At 27.8% G+C, this 24,671-nt stretch overlaps 7 protein-coding genes across 8 annotated transcripts in view; 4 read left to right on the top strand and 3 right to left on the bottom strand.

Annotated features, from left to right (window-relative positions):
• The window catches only part of ckn (CRK like proto-oncogene, adaptor protein), a 71,685-nt gene extending 69,363 nt beyond the window's left edge, over positions 1-2,322 (bottom strand). The window contains exon 1 of the mRNA XM_017910266.1: positions 1,873-2,322. Within this exon, the coding sequence (XP_017765755.1) occupies positions 1,873-1,888 (16 nt within the window). The 5' untranslated portion in view covers positions 1,889-2,322. The remainder of the gene's footprint in view (positions 1-1,872) is intronic.
• Positions 2,323-6,788: 4,466 nt separating this feature from the next.
• On the bottom strand, positions 6,789-8,912 carry Sirt7 (sirtuin 7). Its single transcript, XM_017910267.1, has 4 exons — positions 8,814-8,912; positions 8,573-8,670; positions 8,159-8,374; positions 6,789-8,039 (listed from the first exon to the last, which is right to left on the bottom strand). The coding sequence occupies exons 1-4, from the start codon at positions 8,910-8,912 to the stop codon at positions 6,881-6,883; spliced, it is 1,572 nt and encodes a 523-aa protein (XP_017765756.1). The 3' UTR covers positions 6,789-6,880.
• A 1,056-nt stretch (positions 8,913-9,968) lies between these two features.
• On the top strand, positions 9,969-11,178 carry LOC108554850 (methyltransferase-like protein 23). The gene is made up of 2 exons (XM_083287416.1): positions 9,969-10,282; positions 10,594-11,178. The coding sequence occupies exons 1-2, from the start codon at positions 10,112-10,114 to the stop codon at positions 11,176-11,178; spliced, it is 756 nt and encodes a 251-aa protein (XP_083143542.1). The 5' UTR covers positions 9,969-10,111.
• Positions 11,179-11,628: 450 nt separating this feature from the next.
• LOC108554859 (acyl-CoA-binding domain-containing protein 6-like) lies at positions 11,629-12,376 on the top strand. The gene has a single exon (XM_017910268.1). The coding sequence runs from the start codon at positions 11,693-11,695 to the stop codon at positions 12,374-12,376; it is 684 nt and encodes a 227-aa protein (XP_017765757.1). The 5' UTR covers positions 11,629-11,692.
• An 814-nt stretch (positions 12,377-13,190) lies between these two features.
• LOC108554851 (methyltransferase-like protein 23) lies at positions 13,191-13,781 on the top strand (the record flags this gene model as incomplete). Its single annotated transcript, XM_017910258.1, has 1 exon — positions 13,191-13,781. A coding segment is annotated over one exon (591 nt), but the record flags the coding sequence as incomplete, so codon positions are not given.
• Positions 13,782-14,231: 450 nt separating this feature from the next.
• Positions 14,232-14,979, top strand: LOC108554861 (acyl-CoA-binding domain-containing protein 6). Its single transcript, XM_017910269.1, has one exon. The coding sequence runs from the start codon at positions 14,296-14,298 to the stop codon at positions 14,977-14,979; it is 684 nt and encodes a 227-aa protein (XP_017765758.1). The 5' UTR covers positions 14,232-14,295.
• Positions 14,980-17,789: 2,810 nt separating this feature from the next.
• Positions 17,790-24,206, bottom strand: LOC108554854 (rho GTPase-activating protein 44). Of its 2 annotated transcripts, XM_017910262.1 has the most exons (10): positions 23,593-24,206; positions 23,118-23,271; positions 22,638-22,923; positions 22,331-22,555; positions 19,977-20,274; positions 19,660-19,899; positions 18,708-19,513; positions 18,471-18,637; positions 18,334-18,394; positions 18,153-18,215 (listed from the first exon to the last, which is right to left on the bottom strand). In XM_017910262.1, the coding sequence occupies exons 1-9, from the start codon at positions 23,643-23,645 to the stop codon at positions 18,335-18,337; spliced, it is 2,289 nt and encodes a 762-aa protein (XP_017765751.1). In that variant the 5' UTR covers positions 23,646-24,206; the 3' UTR covers positions 18,153-18,215; position 18,334. The 2 variants fall into 2 exon arrangements, with proteins under 2 accessions (XP_017765749.1, XP_017765751.1); XM_017910260.1 differs by lacking the exon at positions 18,334-18,394 and having other exon boundaries at positions 17,790-18,215.
• Between the last annotated feature and the right edge of the window lie 465 nt (positions 24,207-24,671).

Below are 24,671 nucleotides of genomic sequence, written 5' to 3' on the forward strand. Positions count from 1 at the left end.
AGAGAGAGAGAGAGAGAGAGAGAGAGAGAGAGAGTGATGGGGGGATGGAGGGAGAGAGAGGGAGAAAGGTAGGATAAACGTGGTGCTACGTATAGATACCTTCCTCGTTTCTTTTTTCGCTCTTCCTTTACTTCCACCACCTCTTCCTATATGTACTTTCATCCCTCCTACTTTGTTCTACTCCTTCCCTTAGTCCCACCTTCCTCGTCGTCTCTCATCCTTCCCCCACCGGATACTTGGATCCTTTAGTCAACGGCTAATATCGTACTATGTATAACGAATCGATAACGACACTGATTTTTCTTTCACCGATCCAACGAATCGCATATTCCAAATGTTTCTTCCACAATTCTTATACGTTATAAATGCTATTATCTCTGTGCAAATCATCTGTTTTTATCGTAAGAGAAAGTAGGTAGAAAGGAAGACAGAAGGTAAAGGGTATAAGAAAGCAATAACAAATTGATATTTTTCATCTTCTCTTGCACCGATTCGAAACTAAGGATCGTTATAATAAAAAATAAATCGTGAAAATACTGTCCTGTAATTTTTCTCAGATATCGAATTAACAGAACGGAATATATGTTTCGTTTCACGCGCAGAGAAACGTAATTAAGAAAATTCGTATAATATAATTCATTCGTGATAATATAATTCAGACACACGCGTATATATGTAGGTAGCGAATTTAAGATCGAACAAAGCTAAAATACGGTTAGTAAGTTGTTATTCGTCGAAATCATTCTTTTTCCTTTTTCTTTTTTCCTTTTTCCTTTTTCCTTTTTCCTTTTTCCTCGGTACGATATATGCGCGTATAGACGAGGAGATTTTCATTTTAGAAGCGATATAAACGTCGGAAAAACTGTAACTGTAACGCGCTTTGTTGTACACGAAAGATGAGAAAAATAGCCTTTAATACTTTTTCTCTCTCGTTCGAGTATCGTTACCGTTGGAAAAACGAATCTTATATTTTGCTCGACGCTACGAACGAGAAAATATTCGAGCAGCTTCTTTCCACCGGTAGAAGGGGAAAGGTTCAAACATGTTTGCTAGTTACGAGCGACTCCACTTTCTAGCTTTACTATTTGCTACGTCGATTCTGTAGCGTTGTACAAAAACATCGAAGAATTTATCATCTGCTATTCCACGTAATATTTTTTAATTCACTTATTTCCCTACTTTATCCGTTAATCGTAGACATTTTCGTCAACGAGATTCCATTTCTCGATATTTTCACACGAATTTCAAAATATCGTTAAATGAAATACGATAGGTAATATACGAAACCTACGAATCGATTATTATCGATCCTGTCTTTCTATCTTCCCTTTAATATCTTATGTCTTATACCATTACCGGATCAAGTATAAACCAACGATAAAATATATTCATCTAAAAAACGTCAAATGTTTTAAATGTAGCATAAACGGTTACGTAAAACTTAACGATTTGATGCGAGACAAAGCAACGAATGTAGTTTGATCGTTGAATTAAAGAGACTATAATATATGTATTCGATGGAATATTCGTTTGCAAATGTTCATCGGTAGAGCGATTGGAGTACAGAAACTCGTCGAGTACGACCTATCGTTTATATCTAATGTAAAATAAATGAAACAATCCGTATGATTTATAACTGAATATTAAATAATTCGCAAACGACTCGCGAAACCAGCGCGTGCGCAACCTTGTAAAGAAATTGGAAATCACGTTCTAATATAGTACGTCAATCTATTCTTCGAGAAATTATTCGCGATATCGAAAACTCGGTTAAAAGACGTAAGCCCGATACTTTTTCAAAACACCTACGTCTGTTCCTTCATAAATATTAAAAAATATCCTTTAAGATGGCTAAGAATACATTTGGCTTACCGCTAATGCGCCTCATGGCGGCTCACGATACGGCTCGTATCCAAAATCCGACGAGCTGGTCGATCCAGCAGGGTATGTAAATCTTCCTGTTCGCTATAAACACCATGCCACATGTACAAACACCGATCATCACCTACGCCATGCACACACCGATTCTGGAACGTAAGGTTCCCGCGCCATTGCCCACTCTGATGAGGCTTTTCTCGAACAAAGAAGATAACCTGACCCTCCGACACCGTCTTTCCCTTATTACGTTGACGCGAAAAACCAAAAAGTTACTTCCAGCAACAGTGACATACTGTTAGCTGTAATTGTAAAAGTTTTCTTTCTTTCTAATCAACCAGTACACCGAGAACCTGCTAATTTTAAACCTACTCGAACAACACGGATGAGAAACGACGACCAAACAGGGTATAAACTACTCCATCACGATTTCTCACGTAGCACTGTCGTCCCGTAGTATCCAATGCCACCGCTAGAGTGCTCGACCAACCGGTAATGATAAATCTCCTCCTTGTATGGATTTAGGTCTTCCAGTCGGATTGTTAGCATTTTAAATTCATCCTTCTGTCCAATATTTTTCTTTTTTCTATATTACCTTTACTCTCTTTATTTATTTTTATTCAATCTTATATCACCGTACTAAATTACAAATTCTCTTTAATATTTCACATAGCATCTATGTGTATGATATGATCAAATATTCTATTACCCTTATATGTAACTTAGTTACATGTAAAATGTAATATTTCCGTTAAATCTAAATCTAAATATATGTATACGCACACATTATACGCATACATATGTTCTCGCGCGCATGTGTCGCGCGTATGCGATGCCGACAAATTCTTACTTTCTGTTATGTATAATTCTTTATTAATTTTATTAATAATTCGTTATTAATAAGAAAAATATACGAATCACTTGCCGTACCTCACCAACTATTTAAATAAATTTTACTTTCAAGCATTTTTTTTTCCATCTCGACTTTATACTAATTTTGAAATAATATATAACGAGTTCTCTATTAATACTATTAATATAACAAAATATTTGCAATTCCTTCAAAAATACAAATCGCTTCGTATAAATTGTCTCGTTTAAACCGACAAACATTCCAATACAATGAATGTAAACAACAATTATTGTATTACAATTATTCAACTAATAACGCAATAATTTTATCGAACGTAGCAAAAATTAAAAGTACCCGCTTTAATAAAATAATCTTCGCGGATAATGCCTATATATTTTCCTTCCAATGTACGTATATTATGTTTCTCCATTGCACGTGTACCCACATCCACGCGTATTCGCTAATTTCTTAATTATAATTATAATTACAATTATACGAATGAAATATAACAAAATAATTAATAAACGAATCACCAAATATATATATTAATATTATGCCGATTAAAATAAATTTCTTTTTAAATAATTAACGCAATTACTATTACTAAAAAAGTCCATATTCGAAGCATATGTTTTTAATTATATGTAATTTTAATATTAGTAAATATTAATAAAGTAACTTTTCAAATTTCCATTTCTTTAATTAATCAAATTTTCCTCCTAAATAAATAATTACTCGATTGTAAATTACACTTTGCATTTTCCCATACATGTATGTATGTATGTATGTATGTATGTATGTATGTATGTATGTATGTATATATATCATATCGTGTTGGAAAATATCTTATGCGATTACAATTATATAGAAATGTAATAGTTTAAAAATATTTCTTCCTGTAATTTGCAGCTTCCTGCTATAAAATTCTATGTCATAATTCTATCTTAACGATTATTAATTTATATCTTCTGTTTAGAATAAAGTTCGTAAAAAGTACTTGCATAATATAATTACTACATATTTAACAGTAACAAACAGGTATATACGATATAATTTCTTTAGGAATCATAACTCAAACTCGAGATAAAATGTTCAGAAAATAAAACCGAGATGAAGATGCAATTTTAAACATTTTCGTATTTTTTTTTGTAATTACTTTTTGTAAAATATAAGAAACATAAAAATGAGTATTAGATGTACATAAACAAATACTTCAAAACTGTTCATTATTTTCATATACCATAAAAAAGATGATATACGAACAATAGTATAACAGAGCTAATTATAGTTAATTAGCTTATATCATCGATTTGACTTTATAAGCACATCCACTCACAGATACAATCCGATGATATATATTCATATTACCAACACCTCTACACTGTCCCAATCGAAAATAATTAGACTAATAACTTTGATCCTGCATTTATATGTAAGTCTGCGGTATACTACCAAGTGTCCTTTTCTCTTGATTGACATAATTTAAATTTAAAAAACAATTTATATTATTCGTGTTATTTTTATTATTTCGCCAATTATAATGAAAAGTAGGCATCTTAGGTAGTCAGTTTTAAACGTTTAAAAAATGATTGAATCTACATAGATTTAAAATTATTCATACTTGGCCCAAAACTTAATATATTCGTTTATTTAACATTTATATTAACCTTTCATGAATACATTCAAACAATTTTCAAATTTCATTGTAATATGATACCATTACATTAAAAAAGAAAAATGAAAATGGGCAAGTTTTGTTAATTAATTATCGAATATAAAATTATGTACTACAGCTACGATGTTTGAAACTGTAAACATGTGTATAATCTATTTATAAAATAATAGATATACATATAGTAAAAATAGAGGGATAAACAGCTGAGAAGTAATCTGATTCATTTTATTTCTAAAATATCCATATTGAATTATTCTATATTTATAAAATTTAATTTAATTTCATATATCTCTTCCTTTCTTTTTTTTACGTATGATATTTTTCATCCACTGCCCACCCAAGTTATTTCGATGTCATTTCTATAAGAGTAATGTAAAAGTACTAGAATCACATGCTTTGCAACGAGATCCCGTTGCACAAAGTCAAGAAGTCAATGAGCGGTCGACGTACGCTATCATAGTATCGGTAAAGTACTACGGTAAGCTTTACAATAAGTACTGTCGAAGCAGGTAATAGGGTGGCGCTGTACGGGGTTACCATGACAACAGACTGTAGGCTTTTTCAATCTCTTCCCTTCTGGCGGTATTAGCCCTTATATTTCTCTCTCTCTCTCTGTATATATATATATATATATATACATATATACAATTTCTCTATAGGAAGTCTGTTCTTTCATATTTCCCATATATTTCAATATATATATATATATATATATTTCAAAGTTTATATCATTCAAAATATCATGCATGAAATTTCTTTCCAAAATTGAACAAAATATTTCGTTTCAAAGAACTATTTAACAATAGAAATGTAAATAACAGAATCAACTTTGTCGTAAATTAGAAAGTAAAACATAAAAATATTATCTGGATACTTACATCCAAGTATAACTGTACCCTTTTCAAGTTTCTCACATTTCTTTTTTATATTGTTTCATTAAACAATAAATTAAACAACCAATTAAATAATTAATTTAAATTAATTAAAATTAAATCTAGTTAAATTTAAATTGTTCACAACGCTAATTTAACTTCTTTTTAACCCTATTTATCATTGTTTACGCTTTTTTTCTTTATTATTGTTTTAAGAATATTAATTTCAATCATCGGTGAATCCTATCAACAAATATGTATATTATCCTGTAATTTATATTTGCACCCTATTATTTTATAGTAATTATTATAATAACATATTTTATTTTATTGTCAAAATTGAGCATGGTGGATCTTATGGATTATAAGTTGTCAAATGGATTTTATCCATTAATCTATAATTAAATAATAACATTATAAATAAATAACAGTTCACTTTGCCAGAAATATTATGACTTAATGAACAATACATTTCTCACTAATTATAGTTTACAACTACATCGATTTAAAGAAAATATTTATATCAAATATTACAAAAATATCAATATCTTATATTTGTTGTATATCGTATATATTATATAACAAATTACTATATAGTTGAATAGATAAAAATAGTGAACTTTTTAATAATACGAAAAGGTGAATCATATGCATATGTATGGACTCACGCGTAATTTACATACCCATTCACTTTTAATTTAAAAAATACTAAACAATGACATGATATGAAAAAGTAAAGAAAATTTCAACAAATTCATATATCTATATTTTGCTTATATCTGCTTCCTTTCGATATATTTAATGTTTAAAAAGTAAATAAATAAAAAAATTAAAAATTATATCTTTTTATAAAATTTTCTTTTGTTTATTGCATTATTGATTGATACAAAAAAAAAAAAAACAGCTATTACAGTTCAATAGTTATTACAAACTGTCCTTTAATATCCATAGAATGAATTTTGCTATAATATTTAGTTCATAAACTGGAATGATAAATCAATATGAAAAAGATACAAAAAGTTTTACATACATACTACTTATACGCACATTCGTTATTTTTTTAAATTATGATACATCCAACTGTACAAATATTAAGTAAAAAATAATAATAAAAAAAAATTATCACTTTGGTCACTACGAACATTTCTTAATTCGTACAACATTTTAAAAAAGATCTTATAACTAAAAATCACAATATAATTAGCCTGTACACTGATAAAAACTTTAAATCAAGTATACTTTATAGCAAGCTACCAACAATGAAATTGGCAAATTAACAATTTTCAAATTAAATTTGTACAAATAATTAAACATTTATTAATTATTTCATTCTGCAACCGAGTCTTTAAAATGAAGTAATTATATAATTACTGAACAGGAATAATAGAATGCTTAGGTTTTAGTTTTTCAAATTTTAAATACTTTAATTTAATTGCTAAAATTTTAAATATTGGAATTAAATTGCTACACATTTCTAAATTGTGTATACAGATCTCATCGTGATATGGAGGAATCAAACATTTAGGTACAATATCATATATTATATGTTATACGTACACATTATAACAGAAAAATAGAAAAGTCATGTATCAGAAAGAGTAAATGCTACCGTTTCTTTTTCATGCCTTTGCGATATCCTTTACCAAACCATCCAGGATTTTTAGCAGCTATTGGAGGATCTGTATGGATTACCAACGTTTTTGTATCTTTTATTTGTTTACTTTCGGATCCTATTAAAGTAGAATTATCTGTGTCTCGTTGATAATAAAGACAAGTAAGAGACCCTTCATTCTCCATGCAAAAAGTACAAGTAGGCTTGGGTTTTGGCACATCTGAAGACATATTTGGTACTTGCACAAATGGATAATAAAAAAGCGGTGTTAATTGAGGACACATATACATTGGTGGAAATGGTAAGCCCATAGATAAAAATGGTAATGCAGTAAAAAATGGTGCTGAATAAGCAGACATGGATTCAGTTACTCTTTTAGGCGAAACACATTCTTTTTCTTTGGTTTGAGATGAAACATCGTCATGAAAGTTGTCACTGATTTGATTTAATTCCTTATGAGCAATATCGGATGGTTCTTCCAAACAAGGTTGACTTGTTGTATACTGTTCGTTACTTTTAAGTTGAACTGCATGAAAAAAAATGGGATCCTTGGCACGATTATATTGTGGTATTTCTAATCCAAGGTGAGTCATGACTCTTTTCATAACTTCGTCGCATTTTCCATTTATTTTTAAAACTGCATTTTCATCCTTCGGAGTCCACTGTAAATTTACAATATACAATGATGGCCGTTTATGAATCGGTCTATCCATTTGCCACAACCATGGATATTTCTTTAAAACTTTTAAACTAGAACCTAAACATAATATAACGTCTGCTTGTTTCGCTGCTCTTGTTGCACCATTCCAATTAATTGGCCAGGGAAGATTCCCTCTTTCACCAAAATGAACAATTGAATCTTGTAAAACAGAGTTACATCTATGACATAATCTTCCAGTACCATGAGAATATCGAGCTGTTTTTTCAGTAACATCAAATAATCTCCAATATTCCCTATATGGTTTACACATTCTACAAACTTCCACGTACATATTGCCATGAACTTCAGATAAAAGTGTACGAGGTATTCCACTACGTAAATGAAGTCCATCACAATTTTGAGAAACTACGTGCTTCAAAACTCTTGCCTTATACAAGGCATAAAGAGCCATGTGTGTTAATGTTGGTTCTGCTTGGCTAAGGTCATGATTGCTGTAAATATACAAAAAATTAACAAATACATGAATAATACTACTACTCACATGAATAATAAAAGAGCATAGGTTTCAGTTAATTATATTTTAATATTATTTAATTAGTTTTAATATTACCCAATATCTTTTCCTTGTTGTAAACGAGTCCAAACACCATTTGTTCCTCTGTAATCAGGAATAGAAGCAGCTGTACTGATGCCAGCACCGGTATAAACAGCAAGTGACGTTGCTCTGCTAATTGCTGCAGCTAATCTCATACATTTTTCCTCCAAAATTTCTGGTGCATCTTCTATTTCTTCTAGCCTTGCTTTTACTCTATGCCTTTTCTCTTGTCTAAGAAATTAATCAGTTTTTCATTAAGATAATTAATAACATATTCATTACTAAACTCCATTTTCAACGTTTTTATTTCATTACAAAATTAGCAATAAGATTCAAATATTATGTCAATACTTCATATTATATTATCAATGAGAAAATAATTTGACACATTCATAAATGTAGAATCAATGATTTTCAAAATGGCTATACCTTAAATTAACCTCCTTTACTACATCACTGCAAGATACAAGTATTCCAGTTTCTTCTGCAGTTCTGTCTGTTTCAGATTTTTGTAGAATCGCTGCTACCTAAGAAAATATAAAAATGTACGATTCCCGTAGTTGTTTACGATGCTTCAAAGGTAATGCCGGGAAATACATAAAAATTTTAGATAAAGGTTACAACTGATTAATTATGATTAAATAGGCAACATTAAATGCTATGTTGGTACCTTTTTGAAAGTTGCAACTCGTTCGTCTTTAACTTTAAAAGCTTTAAGAGCTGCAGAGCGCCTCCTTGACAGAAATTTCTCATTACCAGCCTCCTCCATCTTTAATCAAAACGACCAGCACAGCACTGTATCAAGTATCTAAAACGATAGAAATGTCATGATATCTTAAAATTAGTATTTCTAGCATAATAATATTGTATGTTCTATTATTATTGTTAATAATATTCTTTCTTCTTTAAATTTTAATTAAAAATATTTATAAAAATATATGCATTATTATAACTTTTTGTAATTAAATCGATAATTATAATAAAATTACAAATGTTAAAGATTTAAATTTCAAGTCTTTCATGACATAGAATGACAACATTAAAATTTCAAAAATATCTTTCCTACTGTAAATATTCTAATTTTGATAAATATATGTTGATTATTGTATCCAGTTTTATTTCTAATGAACAAAGTAAATAAATATAAGATACATGTCTTTAAATGGGTGCGTCCGAATTAAATTATATATAAAAAGTATTATTTATTTCGCAAGGAAATTATATGCATAGAAAGCAATTATTCTAATATTTTCTGTGAAAATATTACTATATTATTTTAATATACAATTTTATGTACTTAAATAACAAATAATGAATATCCATATGAACTAATAATTGGTTAATTTGGTTAAACATTACACATTAAACTTAAAAATATATAAATAAAAAAATGTTCAATGAAATCAATGAAATCGCTTAAATATATCAAACAATATTAAATCAAGAAATACTTCTAACAAAATATCATTATTAATATTTATTAGAATATTTCTAAATTAAAAATTTAATTGGAATTTTTTATATGAAAAATTATAAACAACTAATAACAACAGTAAGAAATATTAATATTTTTAAGTTTTCGAAGTTGTTTTATATTATGTATTCATATATATATATGAATGATATCTACATATATATATATAAATTGAAAGTTTTGTAAAAAACTTGAAAAAAAAGAAGAACGAATAAAATTTGATAGTAGTAAGAAAAATTTGTTTTCATTTAAGTATAACAAATTCATTTTTTTCCAAACATATTCCCGCCATTTCGAAATTTAAATATTATCTATACGTTTGTGTTTTCTATTGCTAGTGTGAATCGACAACTCTGGACAAAATAGTGATTATATTTCCAACTTTGATTTTATTTGTAGATGAAGAAAATTTTAACTTTATGATTTCTATTTCTCAAGTTAATAATTACAGTCAGAATGTATAGGTACTAGTACAAACGATTTGATAATTAGTCATGCCAGGTTTAGAAGAAAGTATTTCACGCGATACCAGTCCACCTACGCACAGCCTAATGTCCGATGGAATCGTCTCTGAGCAAGTAAAAAAATTTTTGTTCACCTCTCGTAAAACTCAAGATAGCGTACAGTGCAACGAAAGAGAGACTTTAGAAATTTATATCCCGGAGGTAATACAGCATTTTATTAATTTATACATTGTTAATTAATTTTTATTATATGTATGTCACATGTACTTTTTTGGTTATACATTTTTCTAAAATATTTATGTTAGTAACTCATATTTTTGCAATGAAATAATGTAAATGAAATACTTTGTAGTGAAATTCATATTTTAATTAATTATAAAACATTAAGTATGAAGAAGTTTACATTTCCATTTCCATTAAGGTTTCAAACTATAATGTGAGAAAGATAAAATTTGTGTTTGTTTAAATATTTTCTACTTAATATTTTATTTATAACATGTTTTCTGTTACAGTTACTTCAGGCTAATTATAGTTTTTATACATGGCCTTCTGCACCTGTGTTAGCTTGGTTTCTGTGGGAACATAAAGAAGAACTTATTGGGAAGAGGGTTCTAGAACTTGGTTCAGGTACAGCTCTCCCTGGAATTTTAGCTAGTAAATGTGGTGCTATTGTAACTTTAAGCGATTCTGCTAGTTTTCCTAGAAGTCTACAGCATATAAGAAGAAGTTGTGAATTAAATGGTATTTTACCTCAAGTTCAAATTATTGGTATTACATGGGGTTTTTTTTTATCTAGTTTATTTTCAATTGGACCATTAGATTTAATTCTTGGTTCTGACTGTTTTTATGAACCAACATTATTTGAAGACATAGTTGTTACAGTAGCATTCTTATTGGAAAGAAATCCAAATGCAAAATTTTTATGTACCTATCAAGAGAGAAGTGCAGATTGGTCTATAGAACATTTGTTAAATAAATGGAATCTCACCTGCACTCATATACCATTGGCTGGGCTTGGTACAGACTCTGACATAAACATACACGAATTAATGCAAGATCATACAATTCATTTGTTAAGTATACAGCGTGCAACTTAAGTAGTTTTGCCATGAGAATACGATATATAATTTCTGTATGTAATATTCCATGGACTCTTTCTCATTTTGAATTTGAAAAACACTTCGAAAAATTTGGTAACGTAAAATTTGCAAGGATTGTATTTAATAAGCATGGTTTAAGCACAGGTTGTGGATTTGTAGAATTTTATGATAAATCAGTAATGACACATGTGCTCGAAACAAATCATTTCATTCAGAATGAAAAGTTATGCATTTTAGAAGGTACTTTGTCTTCACCAGAAAAAGTTATTAATGACTTTATAAAGAAAAATATGTTATATGATCATTTAAACGATACAGACGAAAAAATTGTGTACAATAATAATAACGATTACAGCAAAAATAATAATTGTTAAATAATGACATGCAAGAATAACGAATATACAAAATATTAATAGTAAATAAAATAATTAGAATACATATAACAGATATACTAGAAACAAACCATCTTTTAATTCATTCACAAAATGTAACATTAAAATAAACTGTCAAAATGAGTCTTGAGAAAACATTCAATAAAGCAGCACAGTATTTACAATCGTTGGCATCAGAATTAAATTCTACTGAACTCTTACGATTCTATGCTTTGTATAAACAAGCTACAATTGGACCTTGTAATATTTCAAAGCCCAATTGGTATCAAATGCAAGCAAAACAAAAATGGGAAGCATGGGAAAGTCTTAATGATATGAGTTGTGATGATGCCATGAATAATTATATACAAGAGTTAACTAAACTTAATCCTAATTGGAAAGAAAATGCACAATCTGAATCTAGTAATTGGGTTGGTATTAGTCAATTAGTAAATATGGAAGATGAAATAAGTGATACGGACAAAACCTTTTTGGATTGGGTAAAAGAAGGACACATAGAGAAAGTACAAGAGCTGTTGGATAAAGAACCAAAACTTGCAAACTTAACAGATTCAGAAGGTTTGTTACCTATACACTGGGCTGCAGATAGAGGTCATTTGAGGATTATAGAACAATTGATTAAAAAAGGAACAAATGTAAACTCACAAGACGAAGATGGACAAACGCCATTGCATTATGCAGCATCATGTGGACATCTTGATGTTGTCAAATATTTACTTTCTATAGGAGCTCAATCCATAGAAGATAAAAATGGTATGCAACCCAAAGATATTGCTGATGAACATTTAAGAGGCATATTATGATTAAATATTAGTATATTGTATCATCATGTAATAACTAAATTTATTGATAAATATTAATAAATTGAGTTAATGATTTTCTCATAATACTTTATGTCAAAGTTTCATTTTTGTATAAACTCTTTATTTATGTACAAATGAATCCTGTAATAGTTACATTCACATTACATTCACAGCCTAAGCACTTCTTAGGTAAATGCATGATTTGTCACAGACACAATTCAAACAACTTTTTACATAACAATACAATATTAATCATAAAATATAAATAATATTTTGTCATTAATTGAGTATATCAAGAATAATGTACTCATTTCACAAACATTTTTAAACTAATTAATGGAAGGTGAAATATTTGTAACTTATAACAATAAAAGACATGGAAGATTACATGTTCAAAATTATTATTCTGTACAAGGAATAAATGTATTTGCATTAATTATGTTCTCTATATATCAGTCAAATGCACATAAATTATTAAAAAAAAATTTAGAAATTAAGAAGTTTAGACGATTCGCGTTACATAAAAAGAGATCTATAAAATGTTCTTTTTTTATTTTTGTTGTTAATTTTTAAGTTTTATTTAATGTAGGTCTTTAAAATAAAATCCTAATTGTTCAATAGAACAGATAAAATTATTTGAAAATTTATTAATAAAATATAAGTTATACCATTATGCTGTTTAACAATTCTATAATATATTTTAATATTATATCAGTATATTTAAATTAAGTTTCAAACTATAATGTGAGAAAGATAAAATTTGTGTTTGTTTAAATATTTTCTACTTAATATTTTATTTATAACATGTTTTCTGTTACAGTTACTTCAGGCTAATTATAGTTTTTATACATGGCCTTCTGCACCTGTGTTAGCTTGGTTTCTGTGGGAACATAAAGAAGAACTTATTGGGAAGAGGGTTCTAGAACTTGGTTCAGGTACAGCTCTCCCTGGAATTTTAGCTAGTAAATGTGGTGCTATTGTAACTTTAAGCGATTCTGCTAGTTTTCCTAGAAGTCTACAGCATATAAGAAGAAGTTGTGAATTAAATGGTATTTTACCTCAAGTTCAAATTATTGGTATTACATGGGGTTTTTTTTTATCTAGTTTATTTTCAATTGGACCATTAGATTTAATTCTTGGTTCTGACTGTTTTTATGAACCAACATTATTTGAAGACATAGTTGTTACAGTAGCATTCTTATTGGAAAGAAATCCAAATGCAAAATTTTTATGTACCTATCAAGAGAGAAGTGCAGATTGGTCTATAGAACATTTGTTAAATAAATGGAATCTCACCTGCACTCATATACCATTGGCTGGGCTTGGTACAGACTCTGACATAAACATACACGAATTAATGCAAGATCATACAATTCATTTGTTAAGTATACAGCGTGCAACTTAAGTAGTTTTGCCATGAGAATACGATATATAATTTCTGTATGTAATATTCCATGGACTCTTTCTCATTTTGAATTTGAAAAACACTTCGAAAAATTTGGTAACGTAAAATTTGCAAGGATTGTATTTAATAAGCATGGTTTAAGCACAGGTTGTGGATTTGTAGAATTTTATGATAAATCAGTAATGACACATGTGCTCGAAACAAATCATTTCATTCAGAATGAAAAGTTATGCATTTTAGAAGGTACTTTGTCTTCACCAGAAAAAGTTATTAATGACTTTATAAAGAAAAATATGTTATATGATCATTTAAACGATACAGACGAAAAAATTGTGTACAATAATAATAACGATTACAGCAAAAATAATAATTGTTAAATAATGACATGCAAGAATAACGAATATACAAAATATTAATAGTAAATAAAATAATTAGAATACATATAACAGATATACTAGAAACAAACCATCTTTTAATTCATTCACAAAATGTAACATTAAAATAAACTGTCAAAATGAGTCTTGAGAAAACATTCAATAAAGCAGCACAGTATTTACAATCGTTGGCATCAGAATTAAATTCTACTGAACTCTTACGATTCTATGCTTTGTATAAACAAGCTACAATTGGACCTTGTAATATTTCAAAGCCCAATTGGTATCAAATGCAAGCAAAACAAAAATGGGAAGCATGGGAAAGTCTTAATGATATGAGTTGTGATGATGCCATGAATAATTATATACAAGAGTTAACTAAACTTAATCCTAATTGGAAAGAAAATGCACAATCTGAATCTAGTAATTGGGTTGGTATTAGTCAATTAGTAAATATGGAAGATGAAATAAGTGATACGGACAAAACCTTTTTGGATTGGGTAAAAGAAGGACACATAGAGAAAGTACAAGAGCTGTTGGATAAAGAACCAAAACTTGCAAACTTAACAGATTCAGAAGGTTTGTTACCTATACACTGGGCTGCAGATAGAGGTCATTTGAGGATTATAGAACAATTGATTAAAAAAGGAACAAATGTAAACTCACAAGACGAAGATGGACAAACGCCATTGCATTATGCAGCATCATGTGGACATCTTGATGTTGTCAAATATTTACTTTCTATAGGAGCTCAATCCATAGAAGATAAAAATGGTATGCAACCCAAAGATATTGCTGATGAACATTTAAGAGGCATATTATGATTAAATATTAGTATATTGTATCATCATGTAATAACTAAATTTATTGATAAATATTAATAAATTGAGTTAATGATTTTCTCATAATACTTTATGTCAAAGTTTCATTTTTGTATAAACTCTTTATTTATGTACAAATGAATCCTGTAATAGTTACATTCACATTACATTCACAGCCTAAGCACTTCTTAGGTAAATGCATGATTTGTCACAGACACAATTCAAACAACTTTTTACATAACAATACAATATTAATCATAAAATATAAATAATATTTTGTCATTAATTGAGTATATCAAGAATAATGTACTCATTTCACAAACATTTTTAAACTAATTAATGGAAGGTGAAATATTTGTAACTTATAACAATAAAAGACATGGAAGATTACATGTTCAAAATTATTATTCTGTACAAGGAATAAATGTATTTGCATTAATTATGTTCTCTATATATCAGTCAAATGCACATAAATTATTAAAAAAAAATTTAGAAATTAAGAAGTTTAGACGATTCGCGTTACATAAAAAGAGATCTATAAAATGTTCTTTTTTTATTTTTGTTGTTAATTTTTAAGTTTTATTTAATGTAGGTCTTTAAAATAAAATCCTAATTGTTCAATAGAACAGATAAAATTATTTGAAAATTTATTAATAAAATATAAGTTATACCATTATGCTGTTTAACAATTCTATAATATATTTTAATATTATATCAGTATATTTAAATTACAAATATAATTATAAAATTAAAATTTAATAAAATGTTCCATAAAAAATATTTTCAATATCTTTTTTAAAAATTATGCCTATGAGGTATTTAAACAATTAATATTTATGTATCGTCAGCTAAAAATTTTGTAATTTAAATTTTATAGTTTTTAATAGAATACTTAATTACCAGAATACATTTAAATTATAAATGTGCATATCACATATTTCAAAAAATATTAATAGCATTACTATTAAATATGGTGATATAAAATTAAATTCATAGCAAGATTTTATAGTAAGTAATCACAATTATTAAATAAATGCACATTGAAGTTTACAAATATTCATTTGAGTAGCATTTTATAATTAGTTTGTTCAACAAATTTATCTGAATTGCACATTCATTCATGTTACAATTTCTGTGTACAGATAAAAGATGCTAAGAAAGGGATACAAATCTTTCTTTCCCTTACTTCCATTAGGAAAAGTTTTCGTTATGAAATTTGTATTATATAAATCTAGCATTTACCATGTTATATTTAAGTAATTATGTTTATACAAAATAACTTTTTAAAAATAATTTTGCTTAAAATTTTACAAGTTATTGAATGTAAAGTACATATTTTCATAAATCTAAACAAAACATAATTATTGTAATTATTAAATTTTTAATGTAAAATTTTCTTAAATGGTAATGAATGGTGATGAAATTACTTGGTTTATATTTTTTTAATTAATCAGACATAGATTTGTTATATGTATATATGCCAATATAAGGGTATATGCCACTTAACAATGTGAGTCAATCATGTTCTGTCAAAATATTCATAAAATAATTCTTTAAAATTACACATTACATTGATATTTATTCTTTTCATCATTAATGACATTTAAAGAGAATTTGCTAAATAGTAATTTCATCATGCAGGTGATTTCATATAAAAAAACAAATATATAATTAGTTGTGCTTTTTATTATTTGTGAAAACAAGACAAAATTTTATATATGAAATTGTTATATACAATATTTTTATTAATGCATACATTTACTTTTATATTTAAAAGATACTCCATGTGTACGTTCAAAAGGTACAATTTGCTAATATATTATAAAATTTTGTAAAACGTAAAATAAGTATTGCATTAGTAAGGAAAGATAAAATAATTTTTTATAACTAATACATTAGAATATTTTGTTTTAAATACAACTGAATAATTGTAGTAAATATTATTTTTATTCAAGCTAAAGAACTGAAACTTTTAGAATTTTTGGTAACATTATAAATTCTATATTATCACAGTATTGTTATTTTGTAAAACAAACACGCGCAGAGATTACCTATTTATTTACACTGAAGTCAGTTGACATTAGTTTATTCAAAATCATTCTCTTTAATAACTTAAAACTAATTGAAAATAATTCATCCCTCTTTTCATGTTTTTTTATAAGTAATCACCTTATTAAATGCATTACAATCTAGCATTTACTCTGTAGATACAAATAAATAACATACAAATATGTTATGATTAATGCCAATTATTAATGTTTCACTTTGTATTACATAATAACCATACTGAAATTTACTTAGAAAGTATGTAAATCTAAAAAGATTAAATACCGAATTCTTTTTTAATGCTTTTATAACGTTTTCATTATTTTTGTAACAAGTATAAAAATTAATAAGTTGCAAAAATATTAGAGTTGTTGAAAATATAAAAATTAGATATAACTTCTTGAATTATTTTTCATACATAAATATAAAGACTTAAAAATGTTTAACATCGAAATTGCAGATTTAATTTTTTCTTTTATCATTGACCTATATTATCTTAAAAGTGCAGAAGAAAATATATTCATCTTTTGTGTAATTTCAAAAGATTAAAATGAAATTTTGTTTAACTTTGCTATTAATTTAAATGTAATTCTTAAAATTGAAACAGTCATTACTTAATACCAAAATAGGAAAAGTTATGCTATTTTCTTGAAAGTTTCCCATAGTTCCATATTGTCTTATAAGAAATATAGCCTTCATTTTATTAAAATATTAATTTCCATAAAGTTCTCTTATAAATGTAATAATCACGTTTTATACAATTAATCCTAGAGATTAGTACTTTCGTGTTCCAATTTTATTCGTATGGTGGGTGGAGGTGGCGGTGGAGGTTGTGGCCGTGGAGGCCTTGGATGAAATCTTGGAGAAGCCGGAACAGGTTGTTGCGGTGATTTAACTACTATTACCGTCTCAGTCTGAGTTTGCACATCGATAATGTTCCCTTCGGATCTGGTTCGCACGTGAGCTTTTGCTTGTTCTGGTGCATTCAATTTGGCTGGTTTTTCCGGTCGCTCACCGTACAAGGACATAGACGAAGGTCGACTACCTACACTGGGACTTCTCTGTAAGTTCGAAGCCGCGTTGCCATTGTTGTTGTCCGAGGTGCAGAACACATTGCCATTTCCACGCACTTGTATTATACTGACCTGTTGTTTGTCCACTGAATATACATGAGCTCTTTCCAAAGTTAAAGGCTATGGGTTATTCAAAAGGAAAAATATATTAATAGCTCTGAAAAATCATTGTGCAATTTGACATTTTAAATGAAATTAGCTATTAACACGTTTATTCTTCACTTTATTTGTAGCTTACGTTATTGTATTTCAAAATGCAATATCCAGGCACTGATATTTGTTGAGTCCACTGGCAGTAACTACATTTATTTTAAAGAATTATCTTACATATAGTACTGGAAATGAACATAACGCTTAAGAATTCTTAATACTCACCCCTGCTTCAGTGTCTAAGTTTTCATTACTGTGGCGTGGTTGTTGTTTAATGAGGCTTGAAGGTCGTATTAATCCAGCTGGTCGCTCTGGTATGGCTGGTTTACTGCTTCTATCAAGCGTGCTCGTACACACAGCATCTGGCTTCTTACGTAATTCAACGATTTCTTCTTTTAAGTTAAAACATACGTTAAGATTTTTGCACTATGTTGCTTAATAAAAAGTTATAAAGATATTCACCTATATTATGTACTATATTGGTTATACTTCTTGGGGCAGCTACTGGTCTACGTCTTTCCAATGTAGAAGGAGGTGGTCTTTCAGCTGGAATTGCTTTTAATTTGTTTGTAGAACTCTCTGAATTTTCAAGTTCTATGACAGATTTATTGCACAATGCATTTTCTGCAGTACTCCTTTCAAAAGCAATAGGAGCATTTAACTTTTTTTCATATTTTTGGACATCTTGATTATTGGCCTTTTCAGTTTCTGTATTCATATTATGTATATCTTCTTGTATTTCATTAATGTGTTCTGAACAGTTAAGGGATGAGGAATCAAGTGCATTTACTTCAATACTGTGCTGTTTAGTTTCTGTTTCTGTATATCCATCTTGTTTTTCAGTATTATTGTCATGTTTAACTATTAATTCATTATTTACTGTTTCATGCTTTTGAGTTTTAGATGTCATGCGATTAAGAGTTGCTGATGTTAAAGGTCTAGGAGGTTTATCTGGTGTGGGTGGTGGTTTGTCATCAGATTTCTTATCGTGTTTGTCTGGAGTAGTACTACTCGGTGGCGTCGGAGCTGGTTTATTTTTTCTGCGGGCTGCTGGTTTCGGACTACCTTGTGGAGGACTTTCACCATGATCGCTAAGACTACTATTAGAAATGCAACGACGCATATTAGTGCTTTGATTTTCTGAACCATTTATGATACCAATCTCCAAATCACGATCAAAATCAATTTCACCAGGAAAAAACCAATCTGCGTATGTAATTAACAGATCAACTATAAGACTAGAATTATTAGCTGTGCTCATGTTCATTCTGAAATAATAAATATTGCATTGGTAGAAATAATCATACAACTTATTTTATAACGAATAATTATAAAATTTATATGTCATTTACAAAATAAATAAATTAAAATAAATATTTTTCTTTAATTATTATTTAAAAAAGTAGATTCTTACACCATTGTATTTACATCCTCTTGTGGACTCCATATTAAATTTGGTGCAATCACAATTGCAATATTTTGTGGTGACATTTTATTCACATCTTGATTTTTAGTGAGTACAGCCAAAAATTTGATTAAAAATCGTAAATTTTCTAAATTTGCTGGTGGTAATTTATGTAGCACTTCCCAAAGGGACCTCAATCTTGTTTCATTTTGGGTTATTTTTGCAGCTGCCATCCATTCAGGGTACAATCTTTAAGATAAGATAAATATAATGTTACATATCTTTTTGTCATTATTAAAATCAATAAATGTTCTTCTTATATTTACTTATAAGTTAGAAGAGGCTCAGGTAATTCTCGTAAATAAGACTTTAATGCACCAGCAATTACATGTGGATCTTTATATTCCAGAGCAGTTGGTAATGTCAAACAACATGCATCTAAACTTAATTTAATTCGTCGTGATTTTGATGCAGCACCAGCTATTCTAAAAAGGCCTTCTTCTTCCATACCTAATCTTAGCAATGCAGATACACATAATTGAATAGGTAATGCAATTTTTCTGTTGGTTACTCTGAGATGTTCCTCTAGAGGATAGCCATAAACTGGTTTCATTTCATTATCATCTGTAATCATAGAACATAATTATATAAAATAAAATTTTTTGATAAAAATAAGATATTTTTTTTAAATTATGAAATTTAAAAAGAATTGAACAATAATTGCTGAATATACCAAAATACTTTTGTATTATAACATGTATATGCGAACACTTTTTAACACATTTTGAACAATTCACAATATATATATTTAGAAACATCTTATTATAACATACTTAAAATTGTACGTAGCTGCAAACTAAGTTATTTCATATATCAATTATACATAACAGGTTACACATAATCAATTTAAAAAGCTTATTATTTCGATTAAAGTTAGAAAGATATACAAAATTAAAGAATAATTGCTTAGTGTGTAGTTGTCTATAATTTCAAAGATGTTATAACAAATTTTTCATAAGTAACTATTCCTATTATATTCAATTTTCCCATAACATAAAATCTATGTTCATTATTGAAGTGAAACCAATAAATTGTATGGTAAGAAATAAATACCTAAAACTTTAACAGTTTATACTATTCACTGGAAAAATGTTTAATTAATATAAAATATGAAATGAATTATTAGAGAGAAATTAAAATAGAATATAAAATTAATTATTTCAAAGGAAAGTGTAATTTTATATTCGTAAGTAATTTAATACTAAAATTAGCGATCTGTAATGTATCAAATATATAGTATACATAAATACATTTCTATTTTAATAAAAGTTAATATTAATTTTTCCAAAAGCAGTTGCATATTTTTAGTAATTACAAAAACTGAAGGAATCTAGTCATTTTCATTGACATAACAATTATAGTATTAAATACATGTAGTGAGAATACATTAAATGTAAGTAAAGGAATCTAGAAATATATAAAAGAAATCTAAAGGTGAGCACTATATTATAATGAAATATTTTTATTTAATATCAATAAAAAGTAGTAAGATTTCGTTTTGTATAAGAGGTATTTGATGCACCTTCTATCCATTTTAATATAATATTTACGCGTGTAAACTATGAATTAATGAATTTATGTTTTAAAATTGTCTTGTTTTGTGTTTTCTGTTATGTCACTTGTGACAATTTAACTATATTACTTCTTATAGATAAATAAATTAAGATCATAATATATTCTTAGAAAGAGATATAAAATTACAATTGAGCCTAAAACTTATTTATTGATTAAATATTTTTCGTTTCTTTTCAATGAGCATTTAAAAGTTAATTTTAACATTATTTTATTATTTGTTCTTTATATTATAATTATGTACTTACAGTGTTATTGAATTGGGGATACAATTCGAAATCTTCATGAGAAGAGATCTTCGAAAATGTAGAATGATATTTTTTTTTGTATGATATTTCATTTCTGAATAAATCGGTGCTAAATATTTATCGACTACAAGTATCAAACGATATTATCGTACAACACATATCGTTGTTTCTATGTATTATATTAGATAATAAATGATGAACATTGAAATAAAATTTTCTTAATCAAGAATCTTTTTAATAGCGTAAAAATAAAAATGTGTCTGGTTTCTTAGTATTAGGGTGGTTTTGTTTTTCAAATGTTCAAATGTAAATTGAATTTTCTTATTGAGTAGCTTCCTACTTATAATCTTCTTGTCACAAGCAATTTTCTGTATGCGTAAAAATTTATCAATATTGTGTCAAAAAATCATGGTAGCCAAATTACGTTACCTTTACAATTGAATCAATTGGGATATTCAAAAAGTCTCTTACAGGTTTATCGAAGTATGCTGGTATACCATCTTGTTGAAAAATTAAATTCATTTGAAACTTAAGCATCAAATTTTCTAATACAATAAAGCCATGACATTGATAATACACATCCATGAATATAAATGCGACAAAAATTAGCCTGCAATACAATGCTACAAATATAAGCATACTATACAAATTGTCAACATCGATTTATATTTTCAAATCCTATTCATATCTTTTTTATTTATTTTTTCATGTAGATTTACTCCCCATCTGCTTGTACCACCAATTTGGTAATACAACCTGACAATGATAGAAATATATTAGAGATATATCTATGTACTTACTAATGTAACTTTCTAATCCAGGAATAAGTTCTTCAAGGCAATGTAGTGCACTCTCATGATAAGCTCTTTGAAGTTTCACATATTGTATGATAGTGTGTGCTAATTCAGTTTCTCGTGACATAAGTTGAAACATTTCTGCAGCCAATTGATCTCTACATTGTTCAACTTTAGCTTCTGCTTCTTCTAATTCTTCTCTTAGATTATCAACTTTTGCTGCACCTGCACCTTTCATATAATATTAATTTTATATAACAATTGAACATAATGTTTATAACAGTTTAAGAATAATATTAATATTTCTTCTTACTAGCACTATGTTTACTGGCTTGTTGGTATCTTGTCCTCACACTATCCATGTCTAAGATTAATCGAGCTAAATTTCGTTTATGTTTTAATATATTTGGTACATCTGTATCTAAAATGTGCTGAAGAGGAATTGCAACATATTGTTCAACTTTTGCTTCATGTTCAATTGCTTCATTTGCTAAATGCATCTGTGCACGACCACATCCTGATAAAGTAAAACCCATGAGACCATCGTCAGGAGCATTTTCCAACATTGTTTGTCCTAATATATACTCTGGGCATTTTTTCTGAAAAATATATTTTGAACAAGTAATAAAAGGATGCAATTTTTTGAAACATTGCAAATAATATATGTAATACTTTTACACATGTATAAACAAATGTAACCTAGTATTCGATATTTTTAATTCAATTAATAAAAGTTATAGAGAAAAGTGATTATAATTATTTTCAATAATAAAATTTTATTATTATATATTACCAATCGCTTTTCCTTGAGTGCAGGATCTTGTGTCATAGCTTGATTCGGTGGATTACCAAGCCTTTTACTTAATCCAATGAGAGCCATTCTAATTTGATCTACATGTTTGTCTGCAGCTTGTAAATCATCTGTGAGTACTTCTGTCTTACCAGCTCTATAAAAAGAAAATTATATTCAATAGTATTATGTACCAATAAATTTAAATTAAGACAAAGTATAATGTTCTTTAAAGTCAATCCATTTTAAGATTGTCTGATTCATAAGTTATTTTGGTATATCATGTCTGCTTTTATTAAATTTTATGGTGTTTTAATAAAATTAATTTTCATTAAAAAAGATTATATAGGGAAAGATATGCATTATTTAAAAATATTTAATGTTTCATAGAGGTATTGTAATATGCAATAAATTAGAGCAAATAATAAGAGGTGTCATAATATTTTGAAAAATTTAAATAAAATTGCAAAATGAATACCTAGAAAATGTTTGATCAGCGAGCTGTTTAACTCTGAAGAATTGTTTCTTCATGGTTGATAAGCACCTAACGCTTATTATGTAAATAAAGTTATACTTTAATGTATCGGATTATAATCACTTGTCACTTGTTAATTATAATGACATTCACAAGCACACATGTTTAATATAATTATAAAACACTAAAGAAATGCAGACGACAAAAAAAATAGGGAGAATCCTTCGTATCATTCCAGAGGCAGCAATTCGTCATAATGTTTGTACAATGATCTCACACCCTCTATGAACAAATAGCACGTTCTGATCAGTATATCCTTCTGTAATATTAATGAGTTTCCACTCTCAAAAATCCTTTCAAGATTCACCACTTGGATCTTGAATTTGTAAACGTGTCAAAACCTCACAAATTTTAATCGCGGCATTTTATTTCCTTGTTCACCATTGGTTGTTTAATGCATGCACGAAACCGAATAAAAATTTGTATACTATTCATTTTTTAGTACAACTTTAATTACGTGTCAATTTTGATTTTTTCCTTTAATATAGCTTTTAGATATTTATCAGGAAATTCGATAACGGGACAACCAACAAGTTTTTACTATCCGCAGTCGGCCATTCTTGTTTCTCAGTATTAATATCGTTTAGAACAAGAAATCGTTTTAAGAGCGGGAAACTTAAAATAGTTACTTCTACAAAATCTGTAATACAATCGTGATGTCGCGTATTAAAAGATACAAAATGTTATTTATACCTTTTCAATAGAATTATATTTATTAACATAATATTTATAATAAAATAAATATTCAAAATATTAAATAAATACTGAAATATATTTATTTACACGATAAATGATTTATTAAAAATATTTCTTTTTCAAGAAAAGAATGTTACTATATATCAAAGATATTAAGTGTGATAATCATAACCTGATTCGTTAATACATTAGATTTCGATATATCGATACCCATTTGTCCTATCGTAATACATCACGTGATCGATAATTGTTCCACCATATTGTGAGGATGACTTCAAATCATATCAATTGAGGAAGAAGAGAATTATGTGTCATTAACTGTCGTA

This window comes from Eufriesea mexicana, unplaced genomic scaffold, assembly GCF_001483705.2.
Source record: "Eufriesea mexicana isolate 0111107269 unplaced genomic scaffold, ASM148370v2 scaffold50, whole genome shotgun sequence".
NCBI classification, from domain to species: domain Eukaryota; kingdom Metazoa; phylum Arthropoda; class Insecta; order Hymenoptera; family Apidae; genus Eufriesea; species Eufriesea mexicana.